General features: G+C 43.7%; 1 protein-coding gene across 2 annotated transcripts in view; it reads right to left on the bottom strand.

Annotated features, from left to right (window-relative positions):
• alpl (alkaline phosphatase, biomineralization associated) overlaps positions 1–24,145 on the bottom strand; it is a 114,615-nt gene that overhangs the window by 49,385 nt on the left and 41,085 nt on the right. Inside the window, exons 3-7 of one of the 2 annotated variants that reach the window (XM_072586789.1) lie at positions 18,477–18,614; positions 11,806–11,871; positions 9,622–9,741; positions 3,224–3,339; positions 2,506–2,680 (exon numbers count right to left, since the gene is read on the bottom strand). In XM_072586789.1, the coding sequence (XP_072442890.1) occupies positions 2,506–2,680; positions 3,224–3,339; positions 9,622–9,741; positions 11,806–11,871; positions 18,477–18,537 (538 nt within the window). In that variant the 5' untranslated portion in view covers positions 18,538–18,614. The remainder of the gene's footprint in view (positions 1–2,505; positions 2,681–3,223; positions 3,340–9,621; positions 9,742–11,805; positions 11,872–18,476; positions 18,615–24,145) is intronic. The other variant, XM_072586791.1, reaches the window with a different exon arrangement.

Here is a 24,145-nt window from a genome sequence, read left to right as displayed (position 1 = left end):
ACAACATAGGCACGCCCTTGTACGGCTCTCCAATCTGCATGAAGGTGGATAGGGGAACTTTATGGCAAGGTGAAGCTTAGTATAAAGATAGGTTGCTGTACCCAACAGGAAACAGAAGAAATGTTAAGTTTGTAGATGGGTGGTGCTATGGAGAGTGAAGAAGGTTACTTCTGAGTACAATGGGACCTTGGTCAGATGGATCGATGAGTTGAGGAGAGGCAGATGGAGTTTAATTTAGGTTAATGTGAGGTGTTGCATTTTGATAAGGCAAATCAGGGCAGGACTCACACAGTTAATGGTAGGGCCCTAGGGAGTGTTGCCAAACAAAGAAACCTTGGAGTGCAGATTCATAGTTTGTTGAAGGTGGAATGGCAGGTAGACTGGATAGTGAAGATGACATTGTTATGCTAGCCCTTACTGGTCAGTACATTGAATATATGAGTTGGGATGTCATATTGCAGCTGTACAGGGCAATGGTTCAACCACTTTTGGGATATTGCATTCAATTCTGGTCTCCCTGCTATAGAAAAGATGTTAGACTTGAAAGGGTTCAGAAAAGATTTACAAGGGTGTTGTCAGGGTTGGACGGTTTGAGCTACAAGGAGAGGCTAAATAGGTTGGGGCTGTTTTCCCTGGAACATTGGGGGGACGTGAGGGGGGAGGGGGTTGACATTATAGAGATTTATAAAATCATCAAGGACATGGATAGGGTGAATAGACAAGGTCTTTTTGCTAGGGTGGTGGAGTGCAAAACTAGAGGCCCCAGGTTTAAGGTGATAGGAAAAGCATTTAAAAAGGACTTGAGGCCTAACATTTCCACACAGATGGTGGTGCACGTATGGAATGAGCTGCCAGAGAACGTGGTGGAGGCTGGTACAATTACAACATTTAAAAGGCAACTGGATGGGTACGTGAATAGGAAGGGTTAGAGAGATATGGGCCAAGTTCTGGCAAATGGGACTGGATTAGATGAGAATATCAGGTCAGCGTGGACAATTTGGACCAAAGGGTCTGTTTCCGTGCTGTATGACTCTCAGTGAGCACACCAAGAAGTACATTTCAATCAAAGTAGAAAGGTCATCCTTGTGCAAAGTGGCTCAGTTATTAGTATTTCTGGCTGTAAACCACAACATCGTGGGTTTAAGCCTCTCTCTAGAGTGAAGTAGAGAAAGCACAGCAATCAGTATTAATTAAAGTTCAAATACCTGAAGCATTAACACTGACCTCCCACCAGAATGAAAATCACACAGTGCAGTTGCCTTTCCAGGTTCAGCTGGCTTGGGCATTGTCAACCTCAATCACCAAAAGCCCACCTCCAAGTCCCTGCCTTCCCTTTCAGCTCTAATACACTATTTAAAGATGATCAGAGAATTCTCCCCATGAAACAAAAAAAAATCTGAAAGAACTTGGATGCTGGATACAAAAACAGAAATTGCTGGAAAAACTCAGCAGGGCTGGCAGCATCTGTGGAGAGAAATCAGGGTTAACGTGTTGAGTCTTGTGACCCTTCCTCAGAACCCAACTGCCCTGATCAATATCATTCCCACAATAACATCATGAGAAGAAGCCAACGAAGCCTTAGACCTGGCCAAGTCTCTGACACTGTAACATTGACTGCACCTCCATGGACTGTAAGTTACTTTGGGACATCCTCGGGCCTGAGAAAAAATATGAACTAGAAAAGAAAGCCACATGACTGACCTACAGGGTGACATTTCCAAGTCATTAGAACTGCTGTCTGAATGCTCCCAGCCATTTATCAAAATTATTGTCCTGAAGAGAAAGGCCAGCTTAATCTGTATCATAAACATGGAACGATCTTTCATTTTCAATCCATTACATCTTAACTGAGAGACATGACCATTTCACAGCACCACTCACAGTTGTCAGACCAGCAAGCAATCAAAATGCATGAATATCTTATGCCCGAAACATTGACTCTCCTGCTCCTCGGATTAGATTCGCTACAGTGTGGAAACAGGCCCTTTGGCCCAACAAGTCCACACCGCCCCTCCAAAGAGAAACCCACTCCCCTACCCTATATTTACCCCTGACTAAACACACTTAACACTGTGAACAATTTAGCATGGCCAATTCACCTGACCTGCACATCTTTGTGATTGTGGGAGGCAACCAGAGCACTCAGAGGAAATCCACGCAGACACAGGGAGAATGTACAAACTCCACACGGACAGGCGGGAATCAAACCCAGGACCGTGGTGCTGTGAGGTAGCAGTGCTAACCACTGAGCCACCATGCTGCCCTGACTGATGCTGCCTGACCTGCTATGTTTTTCTAGCACCACACCTTTTGACTCTGAATTATTCAAAATCATGAGCAAAGGAGTGAGCACCACTCCTTCTTATTAAAAAGTTGAACAACTGCTCCCTGATATTCCCTCAGGTGCCTGAAGTTGCAAATCCTTCCATTGCTCGAGGAAGAATGTTCTGTAAAGAACAATCAATGTTCTTGCACTGACAGTGTCTGCAACGTTGATAAACTAACCAGCATCTTCTGCCCATTTCAAGATGGAGGTCACTTCATTGCCAAAGGTGGTATTGCACTGTCTCCGAACTGAAGCCGCACTCACACCCACGGTGCCTTCGTTTGCCTTGACGCCACAGAGGTAGGCCGTTGCCGTACCTGCGCTGTCAGGTACCTGGGCATTGGTGTTATAGGTCTGGCAAAAAAAAAAGGGAAAGAGGTGGCAACCAGGTCAAAGGTACTGAAATTTGTCTTTCTGCCTGGAAGAGCCACAGTCACAATAAATCCAATACAGACGGCAAAACAAAATCACAATTTGAAAATAAGATTTTAAAAATTGCATTCTCACAACCTGAGACTTTGCTGTGCATTTGACTATTTTGTGTCATTGGCAACAATTACATAACTGATTTACAGCTGGCTCTGCTGCATTTACTGCCAGAATTCCACAGGGGAATCAGGAGGAAGCAAGTCTATTGTTATCATAGCTGTCAGGGCAGGGATTATTTCCTGTGCCAGGGTTTATATTGACCCACCTCCCTCCGGAGGAGAATCAAGACAGTCTTGCCACTTTATGGAGCAAAAAATACCTCTTTCTGAATAATTAAGAAATTGCTAACGGGTGTTACCTGGAGTGTGGCCCTCCAAGATCAGCAGGAAATAAAATTCAGACACTGACCCTAAGGCTGAAAGCTCTTCGTAATAAATAAGCACAAACTTCATGTAGGTAATGAACTACCTTTGAAAGCGCTACATGGGGGAACTTATCCATTTCCAAGAAGCCTTCCTCTCCAGTTTTGCTTTCCAACTGGCCTTTCAGTATCCGAGCAGCTGTTACTGTAGGTATCCCCATTCCTAGAAATACAAAAACCAAAGAGTTTCAGACAGTAATAACATCAGCACTGAGTTCTTCCTTTCCCTCAATGTTTGTCCACATCTGGCTGTGATGATCTTTTTATTTTTCTTCATTTTTTGATTGTTGGCTAAAATGTAAAAGGATTGGGTTTTTTTTAAGCCAAATGACTGTGAACAGAAGTATTGAACTCTTAAAAACAAGTTTCTGGAACTCATTGTGAGTTGTGTTTACATTGCTGCTCCGCTCAAGCAGTTAGGAAGGTGAACTATGATGACACGGCACTGGGAGTGTGTGCACACAGCGACTTGGTGAATGTCATCAACCTCTCTGATCAGCTCTTGGGCAGCTGGACAGCTTGGATCTTTACAAAAGAACGCAAGAAACTTCTGGGTTGCTGGAAGAGCAGCTTGTGTGTCTCCCATCTCTCTGCAGTAAAAGTACCCAAAGTTTGAAGAAAGCTTGTTGCTTTCACCGACCAGTTGCTCTAAGCTGTTGCCTTTCACCAGTAAGGAAGACTTTGTAATTTGTGTATGGATTACCCTGGCCTCCTTGTGAGGAAGTGAAAGAGCCTGGAGATGGACGTTGAAGATGAGAACACTTAGGAAGCATCTCATCGAATCCAGTGGACTGGTGCTATAGGAGCTGCTTCACCCAGAGGGTTGTTAATCTATGAAATTCCTTGCCCAGTGAAGTTACTAAAGTTACTGAAGCTACTTCAGTCAATGTTTTTAAAGTGAAGATAGTTTTTTTTGAATAATAAAAAAATTAAGGGATACGGTGAGAGGGTGGGTAAGTGGAACTGAGGCCATGAAAAGGACCATTGAATGGTGGAGCAATGTCGAAGGGTTGGACGGCCTACTCCTGCTCCTTGTTCTTATGTTCTCATGAACTGTGTTTCCCCAGTATTTTTGTCCTTCATCCATAGCACCAAAATCTTTTCATTTATCTGTGTCCACCTGGTTGTCTTTAAAAGAGAGTTACAATTTAAATCAGTAGAGTCATATGCTGATAGTTTATAATTCTGTTTACCTGGGGCTAGAATTACCTTTTTGAAATAAACAGTAACTCTTTTTAAGTACAGTGGTCAGTGTTTTCCGTGAGACTAATTCCATTAGACAGTGGAACTGGACATTTTCCATACTTTGATTAAATCATTAATTTTGTGGTGAACCCGGGAGGAGTGTGGCTCAAGTACACTTTCCCAAGTGGGTCATAACAATGTTTTTACACACACCTTAGTGTTAGCTCCAACTAATATTGCCCTCGACATCAACACCTTTTAGGTGACCTATTGAAAGCACTTGTGCTTTCATTATGGATTAATGAAGAATGGATCAACTCTGTTCATTTTTGTGACAGGGACCATCTCCTTCATGCAGCCAACAGGGCATCAAGTTCATCAACTGAGTTCTATCCTCAGAGAAAACACCAAGTCTAATGCGACAGCTTGGAGTGTCTGTAGGCTCATGGCTTATGAAAGGACTGTAACGTTTGACTTTCTAAACTTTATTTCTTTATTTTTCTACTTTTATGCTAAGAAAACTATAGCGCTGAATGTTTAAACTTATTTCTCTAGTTTTCCATTTCCGTGACTAAGATTCTATACTTAGGTACTTTCTCCAAGTTGGCACAGTGTGTACACACTTCACTGTACTGTTCTCCCTGTGCTACCTAATCGAAAAAAAAATTGCGCATTTTCAGATGAGAGATCAGGAAAGAATTGATGGGCTGTCTCCTCTCTTCATGAGAGAACACTGATGGGTGACACAATAGAGGCCTTTAAAATGACAAAAGCTTTGTTGGAGTGGATTCTCTGGACAGTTTCCATCTGTGGAGCAAAACATTGAGCTGGAGGCCAACCACATGAGATAGTCACCGAGAAATCCAACAGGGAATTCTGAAGAGTTGTGGAGTTTATTAAAGTGGCATGAGGGCTTCAGGACCCTGCAACAACCTAACGATGATGTCATGTAGCTACACATCATTAAATATAAATAGCAGAGTTAGCATAGGGATGAGAGAGAGTCTTGACAGCATGTGGACATGAACAAAGATAAATTAGGCCTTAACTAGAGGTTAGTATATCAATGGCAACAATGAACAGCAGTATTCTGTATTCATGTGTAACAAACAGTGTCACTTTGAAGACTAAGCCTGAATCAAATCTTGACAGTGCTTTCTGTATGCCCAATCTGTCTTAACCCCAAATGCACAGTGTGGTATAACACTACATGTCAAAAAACCTTTCACAAGGAGTGGTTAAATGGTATTGATGCATTAAGGGAAAACGTGAACAGAAGTGAATAGACGATTACGATAATAGTTAGATGAGAAAAGTTGCGAGAAGAATAGAGTGCAGGACAAAGCCCAGCATCGACTGACAGGGCTAAATGGCCTGCGTGTGTGCTGTCTCTCCCATGTACACATGTGTTTCACCCACATCTCCATATCACCTAGTGTTAACCCAATCTGTCCTCAGTGAAGTTAAATGAATCCGATCCAGATCAAAGGGTGCTGCTCTGTAACCAGATCTCACTCCCACAAGTCTGCAAACAACATGTAGTTAACAAACATTGAAGAAAAAGCTACCATTCAGAATACCTCAGGCAGTGACTGACATCACAGAGCTAGTGAACAGATCTGCAGTAGGTGTTACGGATTTGTGATACACATCTTGGAAGTAGCTGTCACTAACTAGGTCGGGCAATTCTATCCACAGGAGAAGGAGTCTGGAGGATTGAAACATACTTGGGAACCTGGGTGAGAACGCGTGTGAGAGGAAACAAGATGCAAAAGGAATTGGGAGGGTTGAAAGGCATGAGAGTGAGATAATATAAAGGTGTGGTCAGACTAGGAGGGAGCCAATACGCTGTAAATTAGTTTTAACAGTGCATGGGTTTGTGCACATGATAAATAATGTCAGTGAGGGGTAAATGGTCATGTGGTTATAACGATAATGGAGCCCTGGCCCAAGAAAAATGGCCAGGGTATAAATATTCCTCAATCATAGATATTCAGGAGAAATAGGGATGGAGAGAAGGGAGGAGGTCACAAGCAGAATAGACAATGGGGAGCCAGCAGGTGTAATCTATTTGGATTTTCAAAAGGCTTTTGACAAAGTTCCACTTTACGTTCCACTTAATACAATAAGAATTCACTGTTTTGGAATGAGTATATTCACATAGGTAAGAGGATTGGCTAACTCAGAGAAGGCAGAGAGTTGGGATAATAGGGGGCATTTTCAGGTTGGCAAACTGTAACTAGTAGAAAGTGAGGACTGCAGATACTGGAGCTAAGCGTCGAGAGTGTGGTGCTGGAAAAGCTCAGGCCGCATCTGAGGAGCAGGAAAATCAACCCTTCAGGCATAAGCCCTTCATCAGGAATGATGAATACTGAAGGGCTTATGCCCGAAACGTCGATTCTCCTCGGATGCTGCCCGACCTGCTGTGCTTTTCTAGCACCACACTCTCAAAACTGTAACTAGTGCGGTGCCACAGGGATCAGTGCAATAGTGTATAGTTACAATATACATCAATAGCTGCGTGAGGACAGTGAATATTCAATGGCCACGTTTGCAGAAGATAAATAAGTAGGTGGGAAATCAAACGGTGAGGATTACAGATGGAGTCAATGGAGGGATGTAGAGGCTAAATGAGTGGCAAAAACGTGGCAGATGGAATACAATGTGGAAAATTGCGTACGCATTCTTGTTTGTTTCCATTGTTATTAAATAAAGATGTTACATTGGCAATTTTCTAATTCGAAGACACTTATCCAGAATCTAAGGATTCTTTGAAGATTATTACCAGTGCTTCCATGTTAGTTTTGAAACGTTAGATGCATATGCTCACCTTGGTCTCTCTCTTTATTTTATACATTTCAAAATGCTGTTGCTCTCTGTCTTGAAATTACTTGCAGGTTTATCCTGAATGTTTATTATTTTTTTTTATTAGGTTACCTACAGTGTGGAAACAGGCCCTTCGGCCCAACAAGTCCATACCCACCCAGACCCATTCCCCGACATTAAAAGAATGACAGATTTCAGATTGGTAATAAAAGTGAGAGCCAGGCTGAATTAAGAAAGCTCAGTAGGTAGTGGGAAAGGAGATGCAAGAGGCAAAGTGAGAGCGTAAGAAGAAGTTAGCAACTAACATGAAGAAGAATCTAGACAATAGACAATAGACAATAGACAATAGACAATAGCTGCAGGAGTAGGCCATTCAGCCCTTCGAGCCTGCACCGCCATTCAATATGATCATGGCTGATCATTCCCAATCAGTATCCTGTTCCAGCCTTATCTCCATAACCCTTGACTCCACTATCTTTAAGAGCTCTATCCAATTCTTTCTTAAATGAATCCAGAGACTGGGCCTCCACTGCCCTCTGGGGCAGAGCATTCCACACAGCCACCACTCTCTGGGTGAAGTAGTTTCTCCTCATCTCTGTCCTAAATGGTCTACCCCGTATTTTTAAGTTGTGTCCTCTGGTTCGGCACTCCCCCATCAGCGGAAATATGTTTCCTCCTGCCAGAGTGTCCAATCCTTTCATAAGGCTTCTATCGCATATCAACAGTAAAAAGAGCAGTAGGGCTCATTCAGGAACAAAAGAGAAATTAGGCCCGGGGCAAAGGGCATTGCTGAGGTATTAAATCAATACTTCACAGCTGTTTCGAAATGCTTTCTCACTGCTAGGACTACGCCTCTCATTTTAGATAGGGTTAATGGTAGGTGTCTTGTACCTACACTGGACCACTTCAAGACTAGGAGGCACATTTTAAGGTGAGAGGAGAGAGAATTAAAGAAAGACATGAGAGACAATTTTATTTTTACGCAGAGGGTGGTTTGCATGTGGAATGAACTTCCAGAGGAAGTGGTGGATGTGGGTGTAATGACAATGTTTAAAAGACACTTGAATAAGTATAGGAATAGGAAAGGTTTGGAAGGATATGGTCCAGGTGTAGATAGGTGGGAATAGATTAGTTTGGGATTATGGACTAGTTGGACCAAAGGTTCTGTTTTTGTGCTGTGTGAGTGTAAGATAAAAAGGTTGCATCATCTAAAATTTCCCTGTTTTCTGGGAATACTCCTCTTTCTAAGGAGGTCTATTATGGTCTCTTCCTCCATTCTTCTTTCCCTTAGTACCCTTAGACAATTCCCAAGTTCTTATGACATACCAACTTTCATAAAGGCAGCCTTTCTACACCTTCTCATTATTATCTTTCAGACTATCCCGTCTAGTTGTTTGATAGAACAAACTTTGATTTTGCTGAAAAAAGGCATATCTGATCAAATTCTTTTGTCTTATTTACAGCAAGACCATCAAACATCTTAATAACTTGCTCTTTGACTCAGACTTTAACAGCATTTTCTTCCTTGCTAAATGCAGATGCGAAAGATTCGACTTTGCCTGGTGTGTATGAATGGTTTGTACTTTGGTATACAAGGCAAAAGTTCAAAACTTTTAGACGGCAAATAGAACTTGGCAGTATGGTGAACCGTGAGGGAGAAAGAGAAACTCTTCAGGAGGAACATGCAGGTCACTGGGATGGATGGACAAGTAGTCAGTGAAATTCAATGTAAGAAAATACAGCGTGACACACCTTGGTCAGAGCAATCAAGAAAAGCAAAACAAAGTAAGGGATGCAATTCTAAGGTACATGTAGATATGCGTGCACAAATCATTGATGGTGACAGGACCGATTGAGAAAGTGGTTAAGAATGATTAAGACTAATAAAATATATTAAAACTGTCTTTCGGCCTCAAGTGGAGCACTGTTTCCAGTTCTGGACAGTGTACCTTTGAAAGAATATGAAGATCCAGAGGGAAAAGCAAAACAGACTTACAAGGGATGGCACAGTGGCTCAGTGGTTACCAGTGCTGCCTCACAGTGCCAAGGACCCAGGTTCGATTCCAGCCTCGGGCAACTGTCTGTGTGTAGTTTGCATGTTCTCCACGTGTCTCTCTTGGTTTCCTCCCACAATCCAGGGATGTGTATGTTAGGTGCATTAGTTAGGGGGTTAAATGTAGGGGGATGGGTCTGGGTGGGTTACTCTTTGGAAAGTCGGTCTGGACTTGTTTCCACACGGTAGGGCGCCTGTGATTCTATGCTTCAAGCCAGGAGGCAAGAAATGGATCTTAACACGGGGAACAGTGACAAGAACTACAACACTAAGAATCTATAGACGGAAACTGGTAATTCAAAGCAACTTCTCCGTGCTGGTGGTTAAACAATGAATAACTCAACAAATCCTAGTAAATCATCCAGATAATAGGGGACATACCATCTCCAAGGAAAAGTATAATATTTTTTGCAACACCAGTGTTAAGCTTTTGTAGGTTAAGTGCTCGCTTCAGTGTTTCTTGGGCTTGGTTCCTCCAGTACGTTGGGTTCATTTCATGCTCTACAAAATAGAAGACAAGGCAATCAGACCCAACGAATCTCCACATCTTTGGGACCTGGTTGATCAAAAGATAATAAACCAAAACCTCAGAGAAGGCCATTTCCCAAAAGTTCCAGACGAAAACACAAAATGTTTTCGTCTCCATAACTCGTGCCAAAAATTCATCCATTTACATTATAGTTTTTCAGATGCCATTACATAATCATTCTTTACATTAGTTGCAAGTTCCAAACAGGTTATTCCTCAAATTTCTCATACTTTTTGTATTAGATTCCCTACAGTGTGAAACAGACCTTTTGGCCCAACAAGTCCACACTGACCCTCCGAAGAGTAACCCACCCAGACCCATTTCCCTCTGACTAATGCACCTAACACTTTGGGCAATTTAGCACGGCCAATTCACCTGACCTGCACATTGTTGGACTATGGGAGGAAATCGGAGCACACCCCCACAGACACTGGGAGAATATGCCAACTCCACACAGACAGTCGCCCGCGGCTGGGATCGAACCTGGGACCCTGGTGCTGTGAGGCAACAGTGCTAACCACTGAGCCACCCAAAGGAATCAAATATCGAATTGACTTTCCTCACTTTACTGGCAACTAAGAAGGACCCTTATGCAAGTCCAGATGGTGATTACTTTCAATGATACATGGGATTACCTACGGGTCTATGCAACTGTACAGTAAGATTCCATTTAGTGTTAGCCTCATGGAACCGCCAGATGAAATGAAGGTGGCAGTAAAGGAAATGGGGAAAAGGAGGAGATTGGCACTGGAGAATAGAACTATTTCAGGCATGATAGGCCAAATGACTTCCATCGATGCCACAACATTTCTGTGATGCCATGATCAGTGTAGGCTGGAATGGGAGCCAGAAGTCTTAATCCCTCACACATCTGTAAGAGCCAATTTCTGTTCATGGGATGCGAGCATCACTGGCAGAGCCTAAAGTGAGTGCCCAACCTAAATTGCCCTTGAATTAAGAAACTTGCTGGGCCCATTTCAGTGGATGCATGTTGCTGTGGGTCTGGGGTCCCAGATAGGGGCAGACCAGAGAGAAATGGCAGATTTCTTTCCCTCAAGGACCTTAGTGAACCAGATGGGTTTTAAACAGCAATGAATAAGAATTCAATGGTCACCATCATCGTATCCCAGATTTATGAGTCGGATTCAAATTCCTGGAGCTGCCACAGTGGAGATTGGAAACCATGCTCTAAGAGCACTCATCTCTACTTGACCAATCCAGAAACATTACCACATCACAGAACTGTCTACAACTGACTCCTGTTTGGTTGAGAGAAATTGGTTTTCCTCTAAACCATCAGCAGAGCTTTTGAGTTAATTCAAATGTACTTACCAACACCTTTCACTGCAAACAAAGGAGAATGTGAGTAAAAAGAGGAAAGCATTTGCAGGAGAGCCAAAGCTGGATAGAAATGTCCTTGCAACCATTTGTTTTCAGTAGAGAGGAAGCAACATTCTTCACCCAAAGACTCGGGGCAATTCGTCCAAAACATAATGGTACTTACAAGTAAATGCTATTTAGCTCTGGGTATGGATTGTCCACGCACTGTAAACACAACCCTTAAACCATTCAAAGAGTAGCGAGATCCAGGCATGCACAGAAAATGTCTGCTTAATTTGTTTTGCTTGTCAATACAGTCCTTTGCTTCCACACTCAGTGGCATGATGACAGATTCACAAGACAGTTCCTGTTCAGGGCACAATTATTACACACAGTAATAATATGTACTTGAAGGAGAGAAAGCACTTCATGTTAGTGAGAGACTTGTCATTATTGCACGTGTAGGAAACAGTTAATCTGCAATGATGCACAGCAAATTCCAAACATGCTCAGGAAGAGAGGAGAAGCAAGTTTTCCCCAGCAGAAGTCCCTCGGGGCAAGTTGTAATGATTCAGCAGATATCCAGAACTGTATGCATGCACCTGGGAACAGTCAGATCAGAGCCCCACAGCATCCCGCTCCCAGCAGATTAACAGCAATGACACAACAAATGGAACATAAAATGAGAGAAGATGGACCTCTGAGCTTGACCTAACCTGGAGGTGGGTTGCGGATCTGATGATAGATTCGTTTTTTCTTGAGTCCAGCCGGTGGGGTGAGGCCTATTGAAGTCGAACAGACGGGAACATGAAGTTTGCTTGAAAGGGCTTTATTTTCCACCATGGGAGACAGAAAACAGCAACAGTACAAAGGTGAATACAAATAAACTTCAACTGGGAGGCTCCAATGGAGTTTGTGACCTTCAGAGGGATTTGAGGTGACTGGGCATTGAAAGAAATTGAGGACTTAATTAAAAGGCAAGTAGGAAGCAGCGTACTGGGCTGTCCCAATCCTACAGCCCTTGAGGTGATGCAAAGTCTTCTGTGGACAGTAGCCTAGTAGCAGGAACCTTGCACCTATTAAATCAGAGTTCACAGAACAGAGAGGCCATTTAGCCTATTGAGGTCCTGCTAGCTCTCTGTACAGCAATGCAGTCAGTCTCATTCCCCTCTCTACCTCTATAGTCTTGCAGATGTATTTTTATGGATTTGCCCAGCAATTTCTTTTGGCTTCATTCCTGTGCTGCACAACCCACCGGGTTTTCTGATTAGGTCAATGGCATCAGGAAGTAGGGCTGTTGTCCAAAAGGCAGGCATTAAAATCCTACAGGATGGAGGTGGCATCAGACTGGCTCTTATGTGGTGCCACCTCTCACAGCTCTGCCTTTGGTAAATGCCAACCTGAGCCAAACCCAGAGAAATATGTCTTGCACACCACCCCATAGCTGATCATCATGATTAATGAGACCAGGAGTTGGGAGCACATCAACTCTACTCAGGTTACCAAGAGCTGTTTGGACCTGATGCTAACTCACTGAACCTCACTGACTTATATCCCAGGCTCTCCATCACGAATCGTTTTGAACACACATACATGGTGGAATAAAAAACACCAATCAATGTTTCATATCTAGGATCAATTTTGATGTGGAGATGCTGGTATTGGACTGGAGTGGACGAAGTCAGAAGTCACACACCAGGTTATAATCTGATAGCTCTATTTGAAATCATTAGCTTTGGGATCACTGCCCCTTTGTCAGGTAAAGTCCACCTGACGAAGGAGCAGCACTACGAAAGCGTGTGATTTCAAATAAACCCATTGGACTATAACTCGGTATCATGTGACTTCTGACTAGGATCAGTTTTAACAGAGTCCACACTCCCTTGCTTGATCCTTCCTTGGTTTCACTCCTAGAGTTTAGAGTATGAGACTCATGTCTCCTCGTCACACCCTATACTGGGCCAAGTTGCAATAGGGTTAGGGTTAAGGCTAGGGTTCGGGTTAGGGTTAATGCTTTCAGTTCCCTTGGATACAGAGCCCTTAATCATACGGAATTATCTCACTCTTTCACTCCCACTATGAGAGTGTCAAGGGGAAACAACATTGAGCTTAGCATAGGAATAGTGTCTCTAATGTTCCAAACGCACAAATTAACACCAAGGTGGTGGGGATGTGAGGAGGTTTCGAGGCTATGATGGAACGAGAGTGTTTTGAACCAAGGGGTGAAGATCCATTAATGTTGGTCTCTCTCTCCACCTTCTCAGCAGCTGTAACACTCTATCCTGCACTCTGTTCCATTACCCTGCTGCACGTGTATAATATGATTGGCCTGGACAGCACAAAGGACAATGATTTTCGCTGTACACATTCAGGTGACAGTAAGAAATCAAATGAAATCAAACCAGTCACGGGGCAGGAGTGGGGGATCCGAAGTTGCTGCAGAGGTGATGACAAAAACAATGCCCATATGTAACAAGACAAATGAAACATGGTAACACATGACATAACAAGCTGAACACATGGGCAACAGACAGATGGTTAGAAATTACACTGAACACACATCTTCACATTTCATCTAAGATCAAGGGAAAATATGATGTCAACGTCATTGATTTAACCATCTGGTAGATCATCAGAACCAGACACAATTCTACAGAATGTTGACGTGGTAAATCAGCTTTACTAGGAAAGAAAAGGAATAACATTGAATAAGTTCATCCTACACATGTGTTAAGAAACTTGAATAAATCATGGGAAGTAAAATAATTAATTTGGAATGAGAAATACTTGAGTGTCTACAACAGTCCATTCCAAAATGATTAAAAACTGACTGATTCACATAACCACTGCTATCTGGATCAGATGTAGTCTGAAAATTCCCCTTTAGTATCAGTAATGTTTGTCTAAATGATCCCATGTCGATTAATATCAAGAATTTACCTTGATCTGCCAATATGATAGGTTTACATGAGGAATGATGGGAGCCGTCTCTCATGGAACACCATCACTGGCATGGGCTAGTTGGGCAGAATGGCCTGTTTTTGTGCCATATTTCTTATGTCAGCCTGGGTAATGTAGTCATAACGCAGCATGTCATTAGTGAAGTGTGGTTCCTGGCCCCCACAGATCGCACACACAGGCACTTCCAGCAGAGGTAGCAGTCACATGACCACGGCGAGCCAGTCAGTACATTAAAGATACAAAGGCGTTTCTCCAAACACAGTTTAATTCATGGGGTCTTGACTAAGAAATGAACTTGTGATTCAATCCTCAGATGTAGTGATTCACAGGGGAAAGTGAGGACTGCAGATGCTGGAGATCAGAGTCAAAACGTGTGGTGATGGAAATGCACAACAGGTCAGGCAGCATCCGAGGGGCAGGAGAATCAAGGTTTCGAACATAAGCTGATCATTCCTGAAGAAGAGCTTATGCTTGAAATGTCAACTCTCCTGCTCCTCGGATGCTGCCTGACCAGAATCACACTTTTTATACTGATTCACACTTCAGCGGAACCAAGACTGAATGTAAAAATCAACAAATGTGGCTGAATTGACATAAACATATAAAATAACATTTGCAGTGAGTCTCACTTCACTTCGACATTAACATCCCTCCTCGCTAGTCCTCTAAGATGATCCACCCTTATCGACCAAGCTGGTTAGGAGAACCCGCGAATGGGAGCTAGATAGGCAAAACATAAAGTAAAAGCTACATAATAAACCCTGCTGCTATTCTCAATGCATGGAGGTTGATAAAGACCTGGAAGGAGAGAAGTTATCAAAGGTGAATAGTCCTCAGGAGGAAGCCATCTTGAAATGAAACTTCATCTTTGGAAAGTTATCGATCATCAGGTGATTATATCCTGCAAGTATAAATAATTTATCCAGAAACAGGTAATAGCTGGAGATCGAGCTTGTTAAAGTGTGAGCCAACATAAATACTAATACATTGGGGTTGACTTGGACTCTTTTTCTTTGCTATATCAAACTGAAGGTCAGCATAAAGCTAGCCAGACTCCAACCACCTTCCCTGTGGGAAAGTGAACGGGAAATGTCATCTTTCACAATATCTACCAAGAAATGGCAGCGATTTATTTAATCATCAGCTGGAGAGCATCCTGTTTCAGGTTTTGAGAGGAGTGTTGCTTTTCCTAATCTCCGGGCAAGTCAGGATAAGTGTTAACACGTTTGTGATCCAAAATGTCAACCAGACTTGAAATAGTTACGTTTCGACAGACAGCATAGTTAATACACGCCAGGTAATGGAGACAGCATTGAAAGCAGAGCTGGCCTGAACTATTGGTTTTAGGGAGGTTCCCAGGCAGTGACACAGCCGCAGTTTAATGCAGATGGCAGCACCCGACGGTTTTAACATACATACACAGAACCTCAGCCATTCATAATCTTCAACAGTAGACATGTTTTCACATGTACACTGACAACTTCAGCTTTACCTCACCATCAACTCACTCGACTTCTCCACTGTCATTGATTCACCAGGGGGTGGCCTATCTGACACCCAGTAAGGATGAGCAGAAACTCCCTGCTGTTAAATATTGGGAAGTCTGAAGCAAGGATAGGGGAGAAATCAGAGCCCTTGACTCAGCCCTTGCCCAGGAGCCCGCTCTGTCCATCATGACCGCCCCCACCCCACTCCCCCTCACCCCGCCCCAACCTCCAGGCCAGCTCTCACTCCGAGCACAGTGGGGGCCATTTTGGAATCCTAGGCCCAATTATCCTGTCCTTGACCCATGGCTCAGGCCATTGCTTTTGCTCCCCGGTCCAAATTCTGCTGCTGAGCTATTGACTCCAGCCCTCTCCATGGCAATAGTTTGAAATCAAACCAATCTCTTTGCAACCTTGGTATCACAGCTGACCCTGAGATGAGCTTTAAACTATCAATTTTTCCCAATTGCCTCCAATTACCACCTCTATAACGTTGCCTGATTTTGGTCTCACAACAGCTCATCCCCTGCTCAAACCCTGATATCTGTGCCTTCAAGTTGTCCTGAGACCCCACTGTCCATGTGTGGAATGAAAACAAAAGTCTGTCTTGGCGCCACTTTTAAATAGAAGGACCCTCATCTTTAATTATTTAGGGAAAGAATTCCACTTGATACGGTTTAGACAAGTGAATGCAATGTGGAATAATGGCAACTAATGTGGAATCATGTGAAAATAATGGAATAATGCTCAAGGGGTCAAAATAAGGTAAAGTCATAATACAGAAACAGATCATTCTGTCCAACTTCTCCATGCCAACCATATATTCTAATCTAATCTAGTTTCATTTGCCAGCAATTGGCCCATATCCCTCTAAACCCTTCTAATTCATGTACCCATCAAAATGCCTTTTAAATACTGTAGTTATACCAGCCTCCACCACTTCCTCTGGCAGCTCATTCCATACATGCACCACCCTCTACATGAAGACTTGCCCCTCAGGTCCCTTTTAAATCTTGCCCCTCTCACCTTAAATCTATGCCCTCCAGTTTTGGACACCACCATCTTGGGAAAAAGACCCTGCCTATTCAGCCTATCCATATGATTTTATAAACATTTAGAAGGTCTTCAGCTTCTGACGCTCCAGGGAAAACAGCCCCAGCCTATTGAGCCTCTGCCTGTAGCTCAAAGCCTCCAACCCTGACAACATCTTTGTAAATCTTTTCTGAACCCTTTCAAGTTTCACAAAACGCAGTACCTCACATTTATCTAAATTCAGCTCCATCTGCCACTCCTCAGCTCATTGGCCCATTTAGGGTCATAGTCATAAAGGTATACAGCGCAGATATAGACCCTTCAGTCCAACCTGACTATGCCAACCAGATATCCCAACTTAATCTAGCACTTGGTCCACATCCCTCTAAACCCTTCCTATTCATATACCCATCCAGATGCCGTTTAAATGTTGCAATTGTACCAGCCTCCACCACTTCCTCTGGCAGCTCATTCCATAAATGTACTACCCTCTGTGTGAAAAAATTGCCCCTTAGGTCCCTTTTACATCTTTCCCCTCTCACCCTAAGCCTATGTCCTCTAGCTCTGGACTTCCCCACCCCAGGAAAAAAACTGTCTATTTATTCTATCCATGACCCTCATGATTTTATAAATCTCTCTGTGGTCACCCCTCAGCCTCCGATGCTCCAGGAAAAACAGCCCTAGCCTATTCAACCTCTCCCTATAACTCAAATCCTCCAACGCTGGTAACATCCTTGTAAATCTTTTCTGAACCCTTTCAAGTTTCACAACATCTTTCCAATAGGAAGGAGACCATAATTGTATGAAATATTCCAACAATGGCCTAACCAATGTCCTGTACAGCTGCAACATGACCTCCCAACTCCTGTACTCGATACTCTGACCAATAAAGGAAAGCATACCAAATGCCACCTTCACTATCCTATCTACCTGAGACTCCACTTTCAAGGAGCTACGAACCTGCACTCCAAGGTCTCTTTGTTCAGCGACACTCCCTTTGGCCTTACTATTAAGTGTATAAGTCCTGCTCAGGTTTGCTTTCCCAAAATGCAGCACCTCACATATATCTAAATTAAACTCCATCTGCCACTCTTCAGCCCATGGGCCCATCTGATCAAGATCCTGTTGTAATCTGAGGTAACCTTCTTTGCTGTCCACTACACGTCCAATTTTGGTGTCATCTGCAAACTCATTAACTATACTTCCTATGTACATATCCAAATCATTGATATAAATGATGAAATATAGTGGACCCAGCACCAAGCCTTGTAGCACTCTACTGGTCACAGGTCTCCAACCATTCACCACCACCCTCTGTTTTCTACTTTTGAGTCAGTTCTGTATCCAAATGGCTAGTTCTCCCTGTATTCTATGAGATCTGACCTTGCTAACCAGTCTCCCATGGGGAACCTTGTTGAATGCCTTACTGAAGTCCATATAGATCACATCCACCGCTCTGCCCTCATTAATCCTCTTTGTTATTTTTTCAATTGATCGAGATTCTGTTGTACTCTGAGGTAACCTTCTTCACTGTCCACTATACCTCCAATTTTAGTGTCATTTGCAAACTTACTAACCATATCTCCTACAGTCACATCCAAATCATTCATAGAAATGACGCAAAGCAGTAGACCCAGCACCGATCTGTGTGGTACAACACTGCTCACAGGCCTCCAGTCCCAAAAACAACCCTCCACCACCACCCTCTGTCTCCAAACACATCCGAAGACCATCAGACTGAAGGTGATTACTAGAGAGTTCAACAAAACACAGCTCAGATTTTGCTGCTTTTCATAAATATCTAAAATCTTATGCAACATCAGAGGTGAAATCTTTGATTTTATTTTGCCTGCTAGACTGAAAGGAATTCTTTTGTTCAGGGTGGGATTGGGATTTTGGAGTGACTTTACCTGGGATTAATCCACAAATGAAATTTAGATGGGAAATCAGCAGAAGCAGCACAAACTCCATGGCACTTCCTCGAGAGTTAATTCTGTCTTCAGTGATCAGATTTCCAGTTCAACCGTGTCAAACTCCTTAAAGATTCTCTGAAAAAAAGGAAGTTTGTTTTAAAAACTGTGTTATTAAAGTGGTGCAAGGATAACAAGAGCAATTCACAAACTATGTCAATATTATGCCATCCCTGCATGTTGAGACAAATGCAGCAGCAAACTTGCATCAATGACTCGGTGTAAACTTAGTCAAATTTTCAGACAATGCCAAAATAGGTGGGGTGCTGTAATCAGAGTCCTACGAGTTACAGGGTGGGTGTGCGAACAATGGCTGAGTTATCGGGAATTCTGTGAAATCCTTGTTAAACTGTACAGGGCACTGGTCAGACCACTCCTTGTGGTCTGGACCAAGTTCTGATTATGGAGAAATGAGGGTGGCATTGCTATCCAGTGGCAAAGAGCCAGAGGCTGTCCTTCAGTCTCTGAAAGTAAGCATGTAGGTGCAGTGAACAGAGAATGATCTGTCGGTCTTCCTATTGAGAGGATGCGAGTGCAAGAGCAGGGATTGCAACTCTGCAGGTGAGACCACACCCTGAAGTGCTGTCTGCAGTTTTGGTCTCCTTATCTGTGAAAGGATAAGGAGATGAAGGGATTGCAACAAAGACTGATTCCTAGGATGGTGGGACTGACGTTTGAAGAGAGATTGGATTGGTTAGGAAGATATGCACTGGAGTTCAGAAGAATGAGGGGGGTGTCTCATCGAGGCCTATATAAAAATGTAACAGGGTTAGACAGGGTAAACTGACAGAGTAAGTTGGGGTGGCACAGTGGCTCAGTGGTTAGCACTGCTGCCTCACTGTGCCAGGGACCCGAATTTGATTCCAGCCTCTGGCAACTGTCTGTGTGGAGTTTGCACATTCTCCCTGTGTCTGGGTGGGTTTCCTCCGGGTGCTCCTGTTTCCTCCCACAATCCAAAGGTGTGCAGCTGGTGAATTGGCCATGCTAAATTGCCCATAGTGTTAGATGCATTAGTCAGGGGTAAATATAAGGTAGGGGACTGGGTCTGGGTGGGTTACTCTTCAGAGAGTCGGTGTGGACTTGTTGGGCCGAAGAGCCTGCTTCCATACTGTAGGGAATCTAAGCTAAATGCAGAAAGGATGTTCCCAACGAGCGAGGAGGTGAGAGCCAGAGATCACAACTCAAAGATGAAGGGGGGATGAAGAGAAATGACTTCACCCCCAGAACCTGTGGAACTCTCTGCCACAGAAAGCGGTCAACACCAAAACATTGAATATTTTCAAGAAAGGGTTAAATATCTTTCTTAGAGCTAAAGAGATCAAAGGCAAAGATTGGAATAGGGGCCTGAGTTGGACCATGACCATATTGAATGGCAGAACAGGCTCAAAGGGCTGAATGGCCTACTTCTGCTCCTATATATGTTTCTATGTTGGGGCCTCGTGTTGAGAAGGTGATGCAAATCAGGTGAGAGGGGACAGGCTGCCCAGTGTACACCATGACACTTAGTTCCATTAACTGCAATAGACGTGACTGCTGATTGGTTTGGGTGGGAGGGTTTTATTACTAGGCTTGTGCACCCCAGCTAACACTGTGTGGAAATGGGCTCAAATTGCAACACAGGAGCTGGCGGAAGTTAAACTCAGTAACTTAAAAAGAAAACAGCCAGGAATTGAAAGCCCATCGCAGTAATACTGACTCTGAAATGATCACTTCAGTAACCCATCTGGTCCATTCATGTGGAATCTGCTGTCTTTCCCCAGTCTGGCCCACCCGTGACTCCAGACCCACGCACACTTAACCACCTTCAGAAATAGCCCAGCAGGTCACTCAGTTCAATTCAGGACGGTCAACAAATGCTCGGTTTATTGTCACGTACTCAAATGAAATCTTTACAAGTCACCACATAAGATAAAGTCAGCCATGCCTCTCATGGTCTTATAAACCTCTATCAGGTCACATGTCAACCTCCTACACTCCAGTAAAAAAAGTCCCAGTCTATTTTTATAATTCAAACCTACCAAACCCTGATAACTCTTTTCTGAACCCTCTCCAATGGAGTAACATCCTTCCTATATTCTGTAACCATTCCATAAATCTCCAATTTGGACAATGATAATCTTCTTCATTGTGTGCCCATTGTCAGGTAAGTGTTCACCTGGAAACAAGGAAGAGCTCCCCAACCTTCCTGAAGAAACCCATGGTGCATCCCATGAAGTACAAAGATGTTTAATACCTCACAGTCAGAGGTCTGTCTATACCTCATCAGCATGTCAGTTTAGGTTGTATCTTCCAACATCTAGAATGGGCCTTGAACCCTTACCCTTCAGTCTCCCACCGCCATTACCATTACCACTAGTTCACAGGACAGGATTTTTTTAAAGATGAGATTAGATTCCCTACAGCATGGAAACAGGCCCTTTGGCCCAACAAGTTCACACCGACCCTCCGAAGAGTAACCCGTGAGGCGTGGCACGGTGGCTCAGTCGTTAGCACTGCTGATTCATAGCACCAGGGTCCAAGGTTAGTATCCAGCCTCGGGCAACTGGCTGTGTGGAGTTTGCACATTCTCTCTGTGTGGATTTCCTCCCACAGTCCAAAGATGTGCAAGTTACGTGAGTTGGCCATGCTAAATTGCCCATAGTGTTAGGTGCATTACTCAGAGGGAAACGGGGCACTCTGCAGAGGGTCGGTGTGGACTAGTTGAGCCAAAGGGCCTGTTTCCACGCTGTAGGGAGTCTAATCTCAGACCCATTTACCTCTGACTAATGTGCCTAACGCTATGGGCAACTCACCTAACCTGCACATCTTTTGGAATGTGGGAGGAAACCGGAGCACCCAGAGGAAACCCACGCCGACACAGAGAGAATGTTCAAACTCCCCTCAGACAGTCGTACAAGACTGGAATCGAACCCGGGTCCCTGGCGCTGTGAGGCAGCAATGCTAACCATTGAGCCGCCATGCTGCCCTAGGTGTTCTTTGAGTCTATAAATGTGGGTCAGCCAAATTAAAAATGTGCTGTCTACAACAAAACCCATTCTTATGCAAGGCAAATTGTGGGAGTTTCTTCATTCTGGTCATAGCAGAGAACTAATGAAGTGTAAAGGGACTAATACTGAATGATAGCAGCCAGACAGCAGTAAGAGGGAACTGTGTGACCAGGGATTCTGTAATAAGCATCTGGATTTTTATGAATAGTGGCATAGGATTTTCTTTGGCTCTTATTCGTTCATGGGATGCATGGGTTGCTGGTGGGCCTGCATTTATTAGTCATCCTTCGTACCCCTGAGAAAGTGGTAGTGAGGTGCCTTCTTGAACTACTACAGTCCACATGCTGTAAGGAGATCCACAATGTCCTTAGAAAGGGAACTCCAGGATTTTGACCCAGCAATACTCAAGGAACATTGATATATTTCCAAGACAGGATGGTGAATGGCTTGGAGGGGATCTCACTGGTGTTGCACTGTGTACCTTGTCTTCCTAGAAGGAAATGGTTGTAGGTTTGGAAAGGGTTGTGAAGGAGTCTCAGTGAATTTCTGCCGTACACCTTGTGGCTGGTACACACTGCTGCTACTGAGCGTTGGTGGGTGGAGGGAGTAAGTGTTTGTGGGTGTGGTGCCAATCAAGCAGCTGCTTTGCCCTGGATGCAACAAAATCAAAGAAGTTATGATAAATTTGTGTGGAACAGCAAGTTCAACCTTGATTGGAGTGCTGTGTGCCATTCCAGGCCTTCAATGTAAGAAAAATGTGAGGACATTAAAGTGAATTGAGAAAAAAAGTTAATAAGAATGGTCTCAGGATGAGGATCCTAACATAAGCGAATTGTTTGGAGAAATTAGGGCTCTTTATCCTGGAGAAGAGAATGTCAAAAGGAGATTTAAAAACCCAAAAAACTTCATTTGCTGTAAATCAGAAACAAAAAACAGGAATTGCTGGAAAAGCTCAGCAGGTCCAGCAGCATCTGTGGAGAGAAATCAGAGTTAACGTTTCAGAGTGAGTGACCCTTTCTCTGAGGAAGGGTCACTCTCAACCATTAACTCTGGTTTCTCTCCACAGATGCTGCAAGACCTGCTGAGCTTTTCCAGCAATTTCTGATGGAGTTCTTGAAAGGACATTTGGTGGAGGGGTTCAAAGTCAATGAGGTAATTGGACAAGGTAAATTGAGTAAAGTATTCCCATGTCTGGAAGTACCAGAGGCACAGATTCCAAATCATCAATAAAATCAGTAATGGCAGCAAGGGAGTGGGGGTAGTGGAGGGAGGTAACAGATAACAGATGTTTTTGCAGATGATGGAGGGAGAATGGAAATCTGAGAGCCATCAACAGAGAAGCAGGAACTGTCAAAGAGGTCAAGTCTGATATAATGAAAAAATGGGTAAGAGTTTCAGTGCAATAGAGAAGAAGTCAGGTCGGAGGCAGGTCATGTGACAGATCTGAGATCAAAGGGTCATGGCAATGGACAGTTGCGAGGTTCAGCTCAGTGTCAATTAAGGTACCAAGTTTGCACAGACGCTAATCCAAGAGATTGGCTCAGCCACGAAGGAAGACGATTTATGTCTCTGCAACCCCTGTTTTGGTGCTGAATGTATTAAAAAAATTGCCAATCTGTTCTGACTGACTGATTGACCACAATCATTTTCAGAGACAATCATGTACCATATGGATTTCAAGCCACACTTCAATACAAAACATAAGAAGATTTGTATTTGGTCCCGATCAAGGCATGGATCATGGATCAGGCATGTGAGTATTGCTACCCTGTCACATCCTGTGTCACTGGGCCCAGCCAAGGTACAGGGAGACCTGGAGCATCGGGCCCACGTTATAAGAGCTGCCTTAATCAATATAAAAGCATTCTATTTGTGCCTCTGTGTTTACCTCTGACAGGCCACAATAACAGAAAGAGACAAAGACTGGCATTCCTATTGTGCTTAGAACATTCCGTAGTGCCTCATACTCACTGAAAGACTGCTGTAACGCTGGGAGTTAGCCAGCAATCACTGCAGGGCAGGCCCAAAGTATGAAAATGACAGACATCCAGACAGCCTGCTACCCTGAGATCACTTGAGAATTACACCCTGACAAGATGTGTAGGCAAATCGGAAAGCTACATAAACACCAGGATATTACAATTCCAAGTGCTGAGGGTGAGATTTGTTTTTCAAATCTACTTCATGAATCACCAGTTGGAATGGGTTGATAATGGGAACAGTTCCACCACAGACTGTTCTCTCCCCAAGCTGCTCAATAGCACCTCCTCACACTGTTGGAACAGCTCCGTCACATTTGCATCGCGACTGACAGCGGCTCGATCAGTGCCAGGCTGTGCCCTCGGGCTCAGAAGGTGGCAGAGCAGGTTAGGGAAGTGATCCTTGATGACAGAGGGAATCATAGGTTGGGTTGGGAGATTGGGAGGGAGAGGGCAAGCAAGAAGGTGAAGTTGAGGCAGCAGTCGGATCAGCCGTGACCTTAATTAACAGCACTGAGGTCTCAAGGGGCCGAATGGCCTACTCCTTCTTCCAAACTGTGTGTCTCTGGATTGCGGATCATTCCTACAGTAGCCAGCTCCACATCAGAACCAACATTTAACATCATGTACCTTCATTTTAAAA

The sequence above is a fragment of the Chiloscyllium punctatum genome, chromosome 16 (genome assembly GCF_047496795.1).
Source record: "Chiloscyllium punctatum isolate Juve2018m chromosome 16, sChiPun1.3, whole genome shotgun sequence".
NCBI classification, from domain to species: domain Eukaryota; kingdom Metazoa; phylum Chordata; class Chondrichthyes; order Orectolobiformes; family Hemiscylliidae; genus Chiloscyllium; species Chiloscyllium punctatum.
This window is presented reverse-complemented; position numbering and strand designations above follow the sequence as displayed.